General features: G+C 43.3%; 1 protein-coding gene across 1 annotated transcript in view; it reads left to right on the top strand.

The window, feature by feature from the left end:
• PRSS12 (serine protease 12) overlaps window positions 1-15,215 on the top strand; it is a 249,084-nt gene extending 233,869 nt beyond the window's left edge. Inside the window, exons 12-13 of the mRNA XM_088452245.1 lie at window positions 10,017-10,297; window positions 13,914-15,215. Coding sequence (XP_088308371.1) covers window positions 10,017-10,297; window positions 13,914-14,221 — 589 coding nt within the window. The 3' untranslated portion in view covers window positions 14,222-15,215. The remainder of the gene's footprint in view (window positions 1-10,016; window positions 10,298-13,913) is intronic.
• The last annotated feature ends 446 nt before the right edge of the window (window positions 15,216-15,661 follow it).

The raw sequence follows: 15,661 nt of genomic DNA, 5'->3' as shown, positions 1-15,661 counted from the left end.
GGCAGTGAAGACATGTACCAGCCAACACTCTGGTACTATGACCTTCTAAGTTTCATAAGCGAACAAGAGCCACAACACCAGTCAGTCATCCTGATGGCCAAGCGAAAGGGATAACAGGAGGCGGCAGAAGTGATTGCACCGTCTGAGGATTTGTTGGAAAGTAGAAACACTGGGCATGATTCAGAGGCGTATGCTGTTTGCGTGCGCTCGCTTTGAATCAGGGCGTTCCTTTTTTTTTTCCGGCCTCCAGGCCTCTCGCACAGCTGTGGGTGACCACCCACAGCTTGTGCGTGCGGCTTGGCAATGGTCACGATTATCGTGACCATCGAGTTTGTGGCGAGACCCTGCAGGAGGGTCTCGGCTCCCGCAAGCCCGAGTGGACTTCCTGCTCTAATAGAGCAGGAAGTCCACTACTGACTTCACGAGTGATGTCAGTAGGGCTGCCCACAAATGGCAGGCGTACGCCGGAGGTGGCGCATGTACAGGGGCCAAACATCGACCCACTTGCGAGGCCTATGCGCTCGCGAGCGGGTCTGAATCAGGCCCACAGTTCATAAACCAAAATCCATTACAGTCATTTATCTTACAGACAGCCCTCCTGCCATGGCACCGCACTTGGTCCGTTGAAATAGGCCATATACTCCTCCCTCACTTCTTTGGCACGTGCTGTTGATGTTGTTGCATTTGTTGGTGCAGACATTGATGTAAACTGGGCAATGTCCTCCAGAGCTCCTACATCTTCTGGCCTAGCTGGGACTGGTCCTCGTTGGGTAGTTTTCCTTCACAGAACGTTATGCAGCACACAGCACGCCATCACGGCCCAGTCTATCTTCTCCACACGTAGGTTTATGGTGGTGTGGAAAATGCGGAACCGGTTGCTGAATATTCCAAATGCATTTTCCAAAATGCGCCGTTCCCGGGATAGACGATAGTTGTAGATCCTCTTCTCTCTGGTCAGGGCCCTCTGTGCAGATGGCTTAATCACATGTTCATGTAATGCAAAAGCCTCGTCTGCGACGAAAACGTAATTTAGGCCGTGCTTTGTCTCGTCCAGTGATGGCAAGTGGAGGGTTTTGTTGGTTAATCTCTGGTAGAAAGTAGTCTGTTTGAAGGACCCACCATCTGAAGCACGGCCATTATTGCCGACACCCACAAACAAAAATTCATAGTTGGCATTCACCACTGCCATGAGAACGAAACTGAAGAAGCCTTTGTACTAGTAGTAATATGATCCGGTGTTGGCAGGTGGGTTGATGCGAATGTGTTTTCCATAGATGGCTCCTCCGCAGTTAGGGAAATTCCAACGTTGTTCAAACTCTTCAGCGATGCTCTTCCACTCTTCCATGGTGTTAGGAAACTGGAAAAATAGAAAATAAGTTTTTAGAAAAATATGAATTTATTATTTTTTTTTTATTTTTTTCCTATATAGACTCCCTGATTTGTCCACCACGCTGGACCTAACTTTGATTGGGGACAGCGAGGTGGAAAACGTCACCACAATTACCACACCCATTGAACCAGGAGCATCATTCTCCTCAGTACCACCCCCAAAAAAACAAAAAAACCAAACAAAAAAGCAAAAGCACACAGAACAGGAGGAGTTGTTTCTACAAAAAGTAGAAAGCATCCTTCAAAAAGCCCCTGATGATATTGATGACTTTACTGCTCACATGAATAGTCAGATGAGAAAAATGGATGCGACAACTTCCAAAAATTTCCATAGGCTCATCTATGAGCTTCTCATTCGATCCCTCAATAGTAATTTGCACAACTCCACCTATATTACTGGCCCTATGCTTTATTCCCCTGCTCCAAATGCCTATGTCAGACCCCCCCAGCCCATTTGGCGATTACTCCCCCGCCCAGCACCCCAACCACAAACAGGACCGTTTACAATGCTCTGCTGGAGTCAGAGGAGGATTTGCAGCGTTACTCTTAATTTTTTTTTTCTTCTTCTGTACTATCACCAAATTTCATCACTCTCAATAGGTGGAGGCTGTATGCTTTATGGTTGGGATGACACTAATTGGACAAGGTCACTACACACATGGCGCAAGTATAGATTGCTGGAAGCCGGGGCCACAATCTATACATGTACCATGTGTGTATTGGCCTGTTCAATCAGGTGTCTGGACCCCAGTACAACATACAGCAGCCTACCTATTGGGATTGATAAAATTTCGTGATAATGCTGTGTTGTACTGTTTATACACATGTTTATGTAATATATTTAAAATTATGTGGTGTAATGTTCTTGCAACTAAAATGTTCATGACTGCTATGCAGCACAGTCTTGTTAATGCTGGATTATTGGCTGTCACAGTTATGATAAAGAGTTGAATAAAAAAAAAATACAAAAAAAATAAAAAACTTTTTTTCTTTCACAAGAAACAAATGTGTTGTGTGTTTTTTTTCTTACCTTGCAATAATGGTACTGCAACACTTTAACGACAGCCTTGCAGGTCTCTGGAATGATGACGCCCAAGGACTGAGGTGAGATGAGGGTCCCAAACTTCAGGTCTTCAAATGACCTTCCTGTAGCCAGGTACCTCAGGTTAGCCACCAGCCTCTCTTCAGCAGGGATTGCCCTCCACCACCTTGTTTCTTGCCTCCGGATGTGGGGGGTCACCATAGTCAGCAACTCCTGGAAAGTGGCGTCATCCATGCGCAGGTAGTTGCGGTAGTCGTCCGGGTTATTGTCCTTGATCTCCATCAGAAGGGACATGTGAGAGCGGGTATCCCTTTACTGCAGCCACTCTTTGGTCCAGCATGTTCTTCTCCTTCGCTGGGCCCTTTCCTGGATCAACTGGACCCCCGCTTGGGCGACCAACACTTTATACTGATAGGGATGCATCAGCACAGAATTCAGGAACAGGATAGAATGCAGTTGCACACACTTGCAGGTAGAAGACACTTTGTAAAAGGTAAAAGCCAAATACAAAGCAGAGTACAGTAGCAATGTACAGGTTTCAGCTTGTATAAACCTAGCCTCACTAGTAGCAGAGCAGAATGTGCACAGGGTTAAAATGGTGGCTGCTTTTTATACACACTGCCTAGCCCCTCCCTTTGTTATTATTATTTACATTTCCCACCAATCATGAAGAGCCTCTTCTCTTGTTTTGGGAAAGTCAAGATGAAACTCATGATTCGTACGATCCGATGGATCATGAGATTGGAAGTCAATTTGGCAGTATTTTGGACAAAATCGTGCTCACAACTGCCGGGGAACTCTCGCGGAGAGTTCACTGCAAATTGTACACATCGGCTGATCATCAGCACAACGTCATGTGTGTGGCCAGCTTTAGACTAAGGAGATAGGATCATTGGGTTTGACATTGGTGAATTCACAATCAGAACATGGCTGAAATGAGATATGACCTCAGGGCCCGATTCAGATATTTTTGTAGATAGAGCGATTGTTTGCAAATGTCCATGCGTGAAAGCCGTAATGCGCATGCTCAGTGATTGCATTGCGAATACGCTCGTACAGTGGAACCACTCGCAAAGTGACTGACAGGCAGTCATGGTTTGAGGGTGGTAACTGGGGGCAGATGGCTAGAAAAACACAGGCGCGTCGGACCATTTAAGCGCCTTTTTATGGGCGTGCATAAATTAGCCATTGCCATCATCTTCTTAGCATGAGAGCTCTGTGTCAGGAGAACTGCAATGTTTGCGGCTGGTAATACGTGACTTACATGCTGCTCAATGTGTGTCAATGGAACCGATGTTTGTGCTGTTGCACGTCTTCGGACAGAAATGAGAAGGCAGCAGTGGGTGTCCCTATGCTCGGCTGTGCATTGGAAGGCATTAGCATATTTTAGCAACTGCGATCCATGAGAGAATGCAGTTGCGATTACACTAGCGTAAATCTCTGAATCAGGCACTTAGCTTGTTAAAGGGCTTGTCACAGCACGGGGCATGCCTAGTGTTTCCAAAGTACTAGACCTCCTGCTTTCCTCACCAAAAACACCACTTATTATTTATTTATCAACAGATACCTATTGTGATATATCTGCGGTAATTAGCTCAGTAGAGAGGTCAGTGGTGCAATGAGTAGCTGCATAATAAAGATCCACACGCAGCTCTTCAGGTTTAAATGAAAATAAATGTTGCTTTACTTTCAGCATTTCAGGAACAAATAATAAACAACCTAACCCCTCATGCTGGGCACTACCTCATTGCTTGAACCCTGACTATAATGGGCAGCTAGTATGCAAATGTAACACAGTCTGTAATTCCAGTCCTGTGTCTTACAGGTATAAACATGGCCTCCTGGCATTCACACAAAGTCTCTCTTGTGGTCCTCCCTGCTTGGCAGGTTGGGACACTGGCCTCCTGGCCTGACTTCCACATAGTCACACACACAGTTTTAGAGATTGGCGGTCCTTTCTGCTTGACTGCAGGTCTGGACATGGCATTCTAGCCCCCACTGGCCTCCAGGCACACTGGGCTCTTTGGCTGCCTCAGTCCTATTTGGACTGATTTCACATGCAGCCTGACTGGTCTGCCTCAGTCTTCCCTCGACTGAATCCACTGAGCAACTTCTAGGTATGGTCAAGCTTAAACCGCATACACACTTAACGATATGCTCCATGAGTTATATTGTTAAGTGATTCCCCTGCACTGCCGGGCCCAATGTGGTTAACAACATTGAGCATACACACTGAACATTACCGTTAATGCTATCATTCAGTGACGGCAACCTCCCTCATTCCTGTACTTGCAGAACCTGACAATATCGTTAGGTTGCCCTGCAAGTACGGGTGATGTGATGTGGGGTGCCCCTCTGTGAGTGGCGGCGCAGGGACGACCGCCCCTGTCGCCCCCCCCCCCCCTTAATCCGGCCCTGTTCACATCAGTCCCTGCCCTAGTGGAGCTTACACTATACATTCCCTATCACATGGGGACACATAGATACTAAGGTTAATTTATTTATCAGCAGCCATTTAACCTATGTTTTTGGAGTGTGAGGAAACCGGAGCACCTGGAGGAACCCCATGTAAATACATTGAGAACAAACAAACTTAAAAACGATTTACCAGGAGTGAGAATTTGACCCCTGGACTGTGAGGCAGCAATCCTAACTCGTATGCCAGCCATGATGTCTACTTCAAAGCTGCATAGCATTGGAATAGCATACATAGGTGGTACATAGCTCCCAACTGTACCTAAACTGGGACTAAGTCCTATTAATCGTCATGGTGGGACAGTCGTCCCCAAATTGGTACTCTTCAACTCCTAGTAAATTGTGAAAGTTTGGAGAAACAGTATCCTAGTAAATAGTGGCATCTGAGAGCTATACAAAGTATACAGTACTCAGGTACATTTTACAAAAGGTTCTTGCACATCATTTGAAATGAGCTCATCATTGTTTTAAAAATATTGCTTTCAAAACAACACCTTTATTTATTTAACTAACAAACACTGTAATAAATTATTAATGTTAATAAATGAAAATAATAGATAAATGTTAATATGTTGCTTTTCGGGAACGTGCATTGGTTAAACTTTTAACTTCCATGGTACAGCACCATCATTTTTTTCAAGTTTATTTCTTGGCATCAAGTCAAAGCTTTTGCTAAATCATCCTATTTCACATACGTAAACCACCCACGCTGGCATGAAGCCCTGGCAGAGATTTAGTTCATAGTGAGATATCCTCCAGTGACAGGAAGTAGTTGGCATTCCATAAATTATATCACTTTCCTGAATATCATGTCCGTGAATGTGTTACAAACACTGTCCTAACTTGTTGCCTTCTGGAATCTAAAACTTGTATGATTAATTTGGGGATTGCATCATAAAATACAATAACATTATTGTAAATCTATAAATGATTAACTTGGCATTTATGTCTTTTTTTTTTATTGTCCATTACATTCTACATCAATAACTTTAACATTCTGAGGGTATTTGTAAGAGTAATGTTTTCCCAATATGAAGGGTGCTAGTTTTGGGGTAGAAGGCAGTGCAAGGTCAGATTATGATATAATATTTATTTAATGGCAATTTTCTTTTTATTGCAGTTTTAACATGTGCAGCTAAAGCAAGGTATACTGATAATGTCAGAACTAGAGAAATGGGCGCAAATACAGGAGAACTCATTTACAATGCTCCAAACGGCTGAGCCTCAGTGCAAAATCCTCCAATTAGGTGCTGTGCACTTTGATTTGCACAAGTGCTCAAAGATCTTGGCCAACACATGTACAGAGCAAATGGCCGCATGTCAAGGAGCAGATGTTTTTGCCTGCCATTAGGATGGGTTGGGTGTAATGGCATTCATTGTTGGAGTTGCCTAGTTTTGTACAGAATTACATTATTAAAAATGAAATTGGTTTGAAGAGTGCACATTTTTAGGAGTGTTTATTGGTCTCTTGCAGTTCACTTATCATTTTACTCTTGACAGATCCTATAGGTGTTGATATAGGTTCAAGCAGTGTGTAATGGAGGCCACTTCACACGATGAGTGACTTAACCAGGGATGGTTTATTAACCAGGTAGAATTAAGCTGCAGGGTAACACAGGGTTAATTCAGTAGGTACAAAATGTAGCAGATTCTACAGATCCAGCAAGGAATGTATGTGCGTGTGTGTGTGTGGGGGGGCTTAATGTGAGCGGGTGCTCTATGGAGAAGCATACACCAGCACACATATATTATAAGGACTGAATCAAATAAACAGAATTCTTTCATAGGGATTTTGTGAGAAGCGGGCATGGTGTTCGAGGGACTACAGCTGAAAAGTTATTATACGTAATGAGCTGAAATTTGGCATGGACACGTAGAGCCGCTGCTCATTGCTGCATGCCAAAAAATAAATAAATATGAGAAACTTGGACTAATCTAAAGTTGAAAATGACAGTGTTTGTCTTCCACTTCCTGTTTGGTTAAAACTGTCACTTTTTAGCCTTTTTGAGGTATCTTTGGGAATAACTCAGGGTAGAGGACGATTTAGGATACAGGTTTGTTTTGTTGGATAGATCTTGTTCCAGTGTAGGGCCTTTTAGGGTTAAGGTTTTTGAGAAAGTTACAGTTTTTTAATAATTAGCCAAATTATGTTCCAGTTTGTAGATAGGGAATATCAATTTGTTACGCATGTCAAGTAGCCACTTACAGGGGACGTACTCAAAGTGGCTTCACTTGAGAGTCGCAAGATGGCCAATTTTCCTCGCATCTACCTTGGCATGTGATGGTGGTGGCAGGAAGCGGCGGATTGCGTGGTGGAGGGCATGCTGGCAGTGGCAGTGATGGGAGGAGGTGGAGCACATAGTGTCGGAAGGTGGCTGAGGGCATGGCAGTGGTGGTGGGATGTAGCAGGCATGGCGGCAGTGTCAGTGGTCCTAGATCCTGAAGGATTCACTCCCCGTCTACCATAAATGCAGAGTTCAGCAGCAGGCATGCTTTGGCGCCATTTTGAACGCTGCATTTTTAAAATTCAAAATGGCCGCAGCGATCCAATCACGGCTTGCTGTGTCATTGTTCCACCCCCCCATTTTACCCATTTTAAAATTGGCATCCGGGTGCCATTTTGATAATTCAAAACACTGCGGAGGAGGAGCGAGGAAGAGCTCCCAAAAATAGAAGATGCCGAGGAAGTCCTGGATGGGCAGCGCCCATGCAAAAGAGCTAAGAGGTCGCCGCCTTCCAGGTGATTCAGTAGTGAACGGAATTACAAAGCCGCATGCAAGCAGCTTTGCAATTCCGTCCTTCCAATTATGTTAATGCAGCAAGAGGCACAGCATCGGATAATTTGGGATCACATCGGCTGGCTGAATGACCCATGGAGTCACGCAAGCCGGCTGCTGCAGATACAATAAAGAGGCCAGGAAATCTCTGTCAGCCGACAGAGATCCTGGCCTTTTTCTCCTCCCCTTAGTGGCAGCTGCACGCCACCATTTTGGGAAACGGATGCCGTCGCCGGCCCCTCCTGCCCACAAACGGCAGCAGACTGTCAATCACTGCATAGTCCCAGTCCAGCACCTGCGCAGATTCCCGACCTCTGCTGAATAAGGCACTAAGAACTAATATCCATCCATGGTCCTGTTCCACCAGGCAACTAACCGACTAATACTGTAACAATGTATAAATCTAATGCACAATGTGGGACCTGACCCCTAGACAGGGTCGATTTGGCTATCTGGCACATCTGGCAAATGCCTGAAGGGCCGATGGCCTCAGGACCAGCTCGAGGAGGATGGAAGTGCCCCCACCCTCCACTCATCGCAGCCGGATTCACTATGTGAGCACAGGGAGATGGAAGAGTTGGTAGCAGTGATGGGCCAGTGCACTCTGGTTGACCGTATCAAGTGAAGTAGGCGTGCAGCAAGGACAGGCCTCTGTGACTTGCGGCATGCCCTAAGGCGCGTGCACAGGGCGGGCTGCCAGGTCTGATCTACAGCCCAAGCCAAGGATGGCCCCTAGATTAGGGGGAGGGCCCACATGTAGTGGAGCTTACTAGGGATTTCCACTGCACCCCTGTGGGCCAGTCTGACATTGCTGACGTGCTTCAGACATATTGTGCAATGTCTGTAATTAGTTAACAAATATATCCTGACATCAAGGGAACAGTGGTGCTTCCTTTATATCAAGGGTCACAATTTTTAGTTGTGGTTTAGTTGTTGTCTACCGTGTTATGTGCAAATTAGTGGGTAATTTACACAGTGGTGTAGAAAGCTATCTGCTTTGTGTGGCTAAAAGTCAGTGCAGTCTTCCTGCCTACAGAAATCGCAGTCCCCACCTCCTGTCCCACAAAACAAAATCTGATTTTTTTTCATTCATTTTCATATGCAATTGGAAACAAAAGGGTAATAAAATGATGCTGGGCATTAATAAACAAACAGATAAGTGAGAGGGCTCTGCTCACAAGCTTGCAATTCATCTCCTAATGCAATCAGTGTAATTATGCGCATATCCAAAACACAGGTGCAATGATGAAAAACTAGGTGCATGATATAATCTGTTAGTTAGGACTTTGGTACTGTGAAGAAACTTTATATGCTGTATCCCTTTATGACTCCTGCAGAGGCTGTTTAATATAAGAGTGGGCCCGTGTGCAGACTCTGGGCCTGATTTAGACCCACTCGCAAGCGTTTGAGTGCTCACAAGCGGGTCAATGGTGTGCTCTGCGCACGTGCAGCGGCCACACTGCGTGTGCGCAAGCCCTGGAGCGAGAGAGAAATTCTCTCGCTCCGTGGCTCACTACAAAAGGATTGACAGCTCGCCCCGTTTTATAGGCGTGGTGGGGGGTTGGCTTCACAAATGGAGGCATTCCCAAGCCTTTTGTGGGCGGCCACCAGTGATGTCAGTGGGAGAGCTTCCGGCTCTATTAGAGCTAGAAGCTCTCTGGGGTTTGCAGCCACGAGACCCTACCACAAGGGTCTCGTCCAAGCCCCGATGGTCGCGATGGTCTTGACCATCGCGACCATCATCCTGGCCCCTTGCAATAGCTGTGGGTGGTCACCCACAGCTATGCGAGTGGCCAGGAGGCCGCTCCAAAAAAAAAAAAAACGCCCTGATTCAGAGCGAATGCTCTTTCAGAGCATCCGGCTCTGAATCAGGGCCTCTGTGTGGGCCTCCTCCTTTCTGTGGTAAAGTAGACTCTGGAATTGTGCAGCACCATTTTCCCAGTGATTGCTGCTGTAGTGCTGACGAGGGACACCAGAGTGGTAAGTATTAAACATGGGTGCAGGGTGTGCTGTTTGGGCCCCTCTGAACCCAGCGTCCATGTGCACCCATTATAAAAAACGCCAATTGTCTCACTGTTTGTGAATAAGCAAGAGCTCTTTGGCTTTGCTGGTCCTCCATTGGCAGGCATACAGTAGGCAGCTTAAGTTGGCTTTTCACTGTTTTAGAAATTGAGTTCTGAGGACAGGTGAAAAAGTGCTAAAGTAAAGAATAAGGTCAGAGAATCATTAACCCTTATACTGTATAATAGCCTGTAATAGATTGGCCAAACCTACAATAAGAACAGTGCTTTCCTGCAAAACATAGTGCTGTAACTTGTTATGTTACTCTTTAGGTATGGTAACAACACTCGCAACTACGTGATAAGAGTGGGGGATTATCACACACTCGTCCCAGAGGAGTATGAAGAGGATTTGGTAATCCAAAAGATCATAATACACAAAGACTACAAACCAGATGGAAGTGATTATGACATTGCTCTGTTAAGGCTACATGGACCTTCAGACCAGTGTGTTCCACTCAGCAGCCATGTCCTACCAGCCTGCTTACCTCTGAGAAGGGAAAGGCCACAAAAAACCGCACAAAACTGTTTTATAACAGGATGGGGTGACACAGGTGAAACGTGCTATTAATTCTATAACTGTATCAATAGATGATTCCAGCATTTGTATAGAAATCTATTGTCTACATTAATAATTCCCCACCTTTTATCAAAGGTAAGCATATGCATATTAAAATAGGGTTTATTTCACACACTAGCCATAAATGTTCAGATGTCAGTTTATGTTATGTAGTTAGAATACAGTATCAATATGGGATGTAGTTAGAATTTCAACATTCAGAATGTCGACAATTAAAAGTGTGGACACTGTAATGTCAACATGCTCAGAATGTAGACATTCAGATAGTCTACATGTTTGGTTGAAATGTTGACATCTTCATAAAGTTGCCAGTCACAATATTAACAATGACAAAATGTCTACCTGTTCAAAATGTCATCATCATGAACATATCAACATTATGAATGATGCTGCGGTTAGGGTTAGACTGTAGTTAGGGTTAGACTGTAGTTAGGGTTCGGCTGCGGTTACATTTTGACATTTAGACCATGTTGTTATTATGGTGTCCACAAAATTAATGTCAACATTGTGAATGCAGACATGTCACACCACACCCTAACAATATTCCTCTGCTTAAGATTAACATTGAGTAAGTTGCTATAAAAGTTTTAATAATGTCTGGGGCACCATAATGAATAACTCCAGCCAATTTATTTCTGCAATGTGATGCCTTCTACACAACTAACAACACTGCAGTTCAAGAAAAACTAACAACGGCCCATACCTAGGGAATCGGTATGTAATGACGGCTGTCAGGATACCTACTGTCAAAATACCGACAACGGCATCCCAATGGTTGGTATGTTGACAGGGGTCGGGTAAGTACACTTACCCTCCCCCATTCTTCCCCTAACCCTCTCTTTTTGTAGCCTAACCCTAACCCTCCCCACCAGGCACCCTAACCTTCCCCGTTAGTGCCTAAACCTAAGTGCCCCGCCTTTGTGCCCAAACCTAACCATCCCCCCTTAGTGCCTATCCCTACAGTGGTACCTAACCCTAACCTCCCCCCCAAAACCTAAGGCTATCACCGCTATGCTGCCTAAACCTAACCATCCCCCCCACAGCTAGTGCTAAGGGCGCCCCGGCCTTAACTCATTCAGGCAGCCGTCCTTCTGGATTTCGGTGTCAGGATTAAGATAGGCGTTGGTATTTTGACGCCTATCTTAAGTCCCTTCTTGTGCTTCCCCCGTTGGGATTTAGACTGGCGGCAATACAGCCGCCGTTCTCATAACTACATCCCGTACCTACAGTAGACCCTCTTTATGCTCCATTGCCAAAAGCCTGGCGAGGATATTTACTAAACCAAACAGTTTGTTTTGTATTTTTAACTGCGATTTATTAAACGGCAAACTACACGTCAAGCCACTATTTTTAAAAGTGGCAGATCTGCAAATGCAATACAAATTTTTGGACAAGGAAAGAATGCAAACCATGCAGTGTACAAAAAAGAAATTTAAAACATGGTCCTGATAGATCTTATTGCTCAAATAGCACGACATTTCATTATGATATCATTACAAAGAAACATTTCTGCTACAAAGAATCTGTATTCTCTTGAGTCAATCTGGATACTATAGCTGTTGTATTAAGCGTAATCATTTTTTATGTTTATTTGAGATTCGAAATTACATTTTTTCTGCATATATTCTCAATAGAGGGAGCTTTTTTGTTTGCAGGTAGATCTTATGCTGTGAGAAAACAAACTGAATCCTCCAGAGTAAATGCAGCACAACTGCTTGAGCAATAAAAAGATGCAATAGGAAAATTGTTTCTCTCACATAAGAGGATATGTATCAGATCTTTTATATAGTGGACATGTGGATAAGTTGCCCATAGGAACTAATCAGCTATTATCTTTCATTTATCTAGTACAGTTTTTAAATTGATAGAACTTGATTGGTTGCTTCTGGCAAATTCTCCACCTGTTCTATTTACAAGGTTTGATACATCTCCCTGTAGACATGTTTTCTTTCTTCCTCCTTTTGGTAGTCTTTGTCAGAGCTCATTTATGTTGCCAGAATCACTTTAAATTCTTCAACCTTACAGTCTAAGATACACAATGTAGACCATTAAAAGGAATGCGGTTAAGGGATGGGATTCTGGCGCTCAGAATGCCAACGCCGGGATCCCGAAGGTAAATAGCAGGGTTAGGGGGAGGGATAGAGGTTAGGGTTAGTTACTTGGGGGGTCAGGGTTAAGCACTAAGGGGGAGGGCTAGGTTTAGGAAGCGGGGAGTGGGTGGTTAGGTTTAGGCACCAAGGGATGGTTAGGTTTAGGCACCAGGGAGGGAGGGTTAAGGTTAGGGGTAGGGAGAAAGGGAGGGCTAGGATATATCCTAACTCCTTCGGGAGTCTGAATGCTGAGAACCCGAGCGCCGGCATCCCGTACCCAACCCCTTTAAAAATATGTTATTCAAAGGCCATTATGGTTTTTCATTTGAAGCTTAAGGTTTAGTATGAAAATGAGTGATTTGCTGTACACCACATGTGGCTTTCTGTAAACTGTATGTAATTTGGGACTTTGTAAATTGTCACACAATGGATGCATTTCAGCTTTCAAATTTTAGGAAATTAAATACAGGGTATTGGCTCTAACAAACACATCCAATGTGTGATTGTTTGCATACTTCATACAAATCCACTGTTTAATAAATTTGCACCCTTACATAAAAAAACAGGGTTCCTATAATACCACTCATCAGTGGTGGATCCCCATATCACTTCTCTCCAATCTCCCTGGACCTACCCCTGCCCAGCACATGCTGCTGTGTGCGGGCCTGTGGAGGGAAGATCCTGCTGCTGCTGTTTTTTGCCTTTTTACACAGATTAGTACCTGAGTCACACACAGAAGCGTATGCAGTGCCAGGGCCAGTGTACAGAGTATCTATGCATTGTCATTTTGTTGCATTAGTGAAGCAACTAAGATGCATCTTTTCTGAAAAACACATTGCGCACATTAGTTGCAAAGTCTGTGGCACCCTAAATGGGGCTATTTGGAGTGATTTGAGGATAGGTGTTTGTAGACAAAACTGGAAAATATAAAATAAATGAATAAAATAGAGTCATCTGCTACAGGAGTGTGTTGTAACGTTTTACTTCTGTATATAAAGCAATATATGCTGATTGTTTGTTGGTCTATATGAAATTATCACATTAACCTTGAAAGAATGAACAATTGGTAACATCTTGAGCTCTGCATATGGAACAATACATGGCAATTTGATGACTTAGAGCAAAGATGATAAGTCTTTAATGGGCTACTCATCAAAGTATTGCCAGCTGGAGATGAAAAAGAAAAAAAAATAATAAAGAAACTAAATATCTCTCATTGCATAGCCCGTGGATGGATATTAGCCACTGTTAAATCTCCTTGTAAGCAGAGCTGTCAATCATACTACTGTAGTGTTTGTTGAAGACATGCCCGCTGTACATCAGTCACTGACAGCTCTTCTTTGCCAAATGTTTTTCTACTCTGTCCTCTTTGACCTCCTGCTGGGACTGAAATCCATAAAATAACATTACTAGACTAGCCAGCTTATCTCCAAGATAATTAGCATATTTACAAAAATATGTGAATATTAATTTGTTTGTATTTGATGCATTTGCCTTTAGGTCGAGCATATTCAAGGACTTTGCAACAAGCTGCAGTGACATTATTACCCAAGAGAATCTGTGAAGAGCGGTACAGGAGTCGTTTTACAGGGAGGATGCTTTGTGCAGGAAGTCCGCATAACCAAAAGCATGTAGACAGCTGTCAAGGAGACAGTGGTGGTCCTCTGGTGTGTGAACGTAATGGGGGAAACTGGGTAGTTTTTGGAGTAACCTCTTGGGGTTATGGTTGTGGAGTTAAAGACTCTCCAGGAGTATATACAAAAGTGTCTGCCTTTATACCATGGATAAAAACTATGACCAGTTTGTAAGCAGCAGAGAATCCAAATGTTTCCAAAGAAGCTAGACCAAAGTTTTGTGTACAGTGCATTGACAACACTCAGGAGCTAGAAAGTGCTTTAACATATAGACTTTACATTACTAGTAAGGTTGCTCTTAGAAAACATGGCCAAGATGGTAGTCAGCATGGTTAGATCTATGAAGAGGATTGGTATATGTGTACAAGACAAGATGAACACACTGGATATATTGTATTCCAGAAGTTATTATCCATTTTCTGCTGAGAACCAGATTATGAATGTTAATAAATTTGAGCACCATACTTTAGTTTTAATCAGTAATAATTACTGATAATGATCCAATAATGTACTTCTTTTTTATTTTTATCAATATGTGAAGCATACTATTTTTGCACATAATAAAAAAAAGATATTGAAAATTTGTACAAAATAATAATATAAAACATAACTAGTGATTAGTGAGTGTAGTGGCCCATGTTTTGGGTCCCAACCCTGAGGTCAAGAACTCCTATTCTAAGCAAAAGCTGATATATGCATTCTATTGGTATAGTCAAGTGTTCTACAAATTGTTAACAGACAACTAGATCAGTTTTTAATATTTTCAAACCATAACCCAACTCCAAATGTAGTTTTTCAGTTGCGTTAAATAAGTTCTATGATAAAACAGAATACTATTTCCATGGGGTCTGTCATTATTCATGATCTGAGAGGTCGCTCAAAGGATCCAGCAGTAGCTTCAACGTTCCTGCAAGCCTGGATTTTTTTTCAGCATTCTGTACTGTACGGTGGTCCCAGTTGAACTTCCCATTCTCATTTACTTAAATTAGGAGGAGAGAAGAACGCGTAGCTGGTTATTAGAGTTCTTTGGATCCAGCTGAATTGGGCATCGGGGTGGGTTCTGTGATGGGGTGAGGGTGGTGATTGGGATGCTATCAAGCTCCAGCTAAGTAGTATTCTGTAAAGTAGCATAATTTATTGAATTATTGTTTAACTGAGAATGTATGTATTGCACAATGATACACCATCTTTTTCAGTTAGATAAATTTTTACTTTTTATTAATGTGCGTCTGTGTGTTTCTGAAGTATTGTAATATCAAATGCTGCTCAATGTATTGAAACTGTTTCATAAGCACCCTGCATGGAATGTTAATGCTTTATTAGAATCACCACAGTTCACTAGTCATGGACAGAGTTATAATTGTATTGTTAGAAACATAATACACAAAGTTGTACTCAGTATTTAAAATAGGTCCAGCCTCAATTTTATGCAGATTTACATGTGGTGTAAAGACAAGTTTATATAAGTCCATGCATAGGAACCAGCTGTGAGGGTGCGTAGGTGAGCACCCCCATTATTAGTGTGGCCATGGTATATATGGAAGGGGTGTTACGTAGCAGTGAACACTTAGAGGTATATTTACTAAAGTGCTGGTTTTTAGAAGTGGAGATGTT

Source organism: Taudactylus pleione, unplaced genomic scaffold (assembly GCF_031769625.1).
Source record: "Taudactylus pleione unplaced genomic scaffold, aTauple2 ptg000036l, whole genome shotgun sequence".
In the NCBI taxonomy this organism is placed as follows: Eukaryota; Metazoa; Chordata; class Amphibia; order Anura; family Myobatrachidae; genus Taudactylus; species Taudactylus pleione.
The sequence above is the reverse complement of the archived record's forward strand: the minus strand, read 5'-3'. Positions and strand labels throughout refer to the sequence as shown.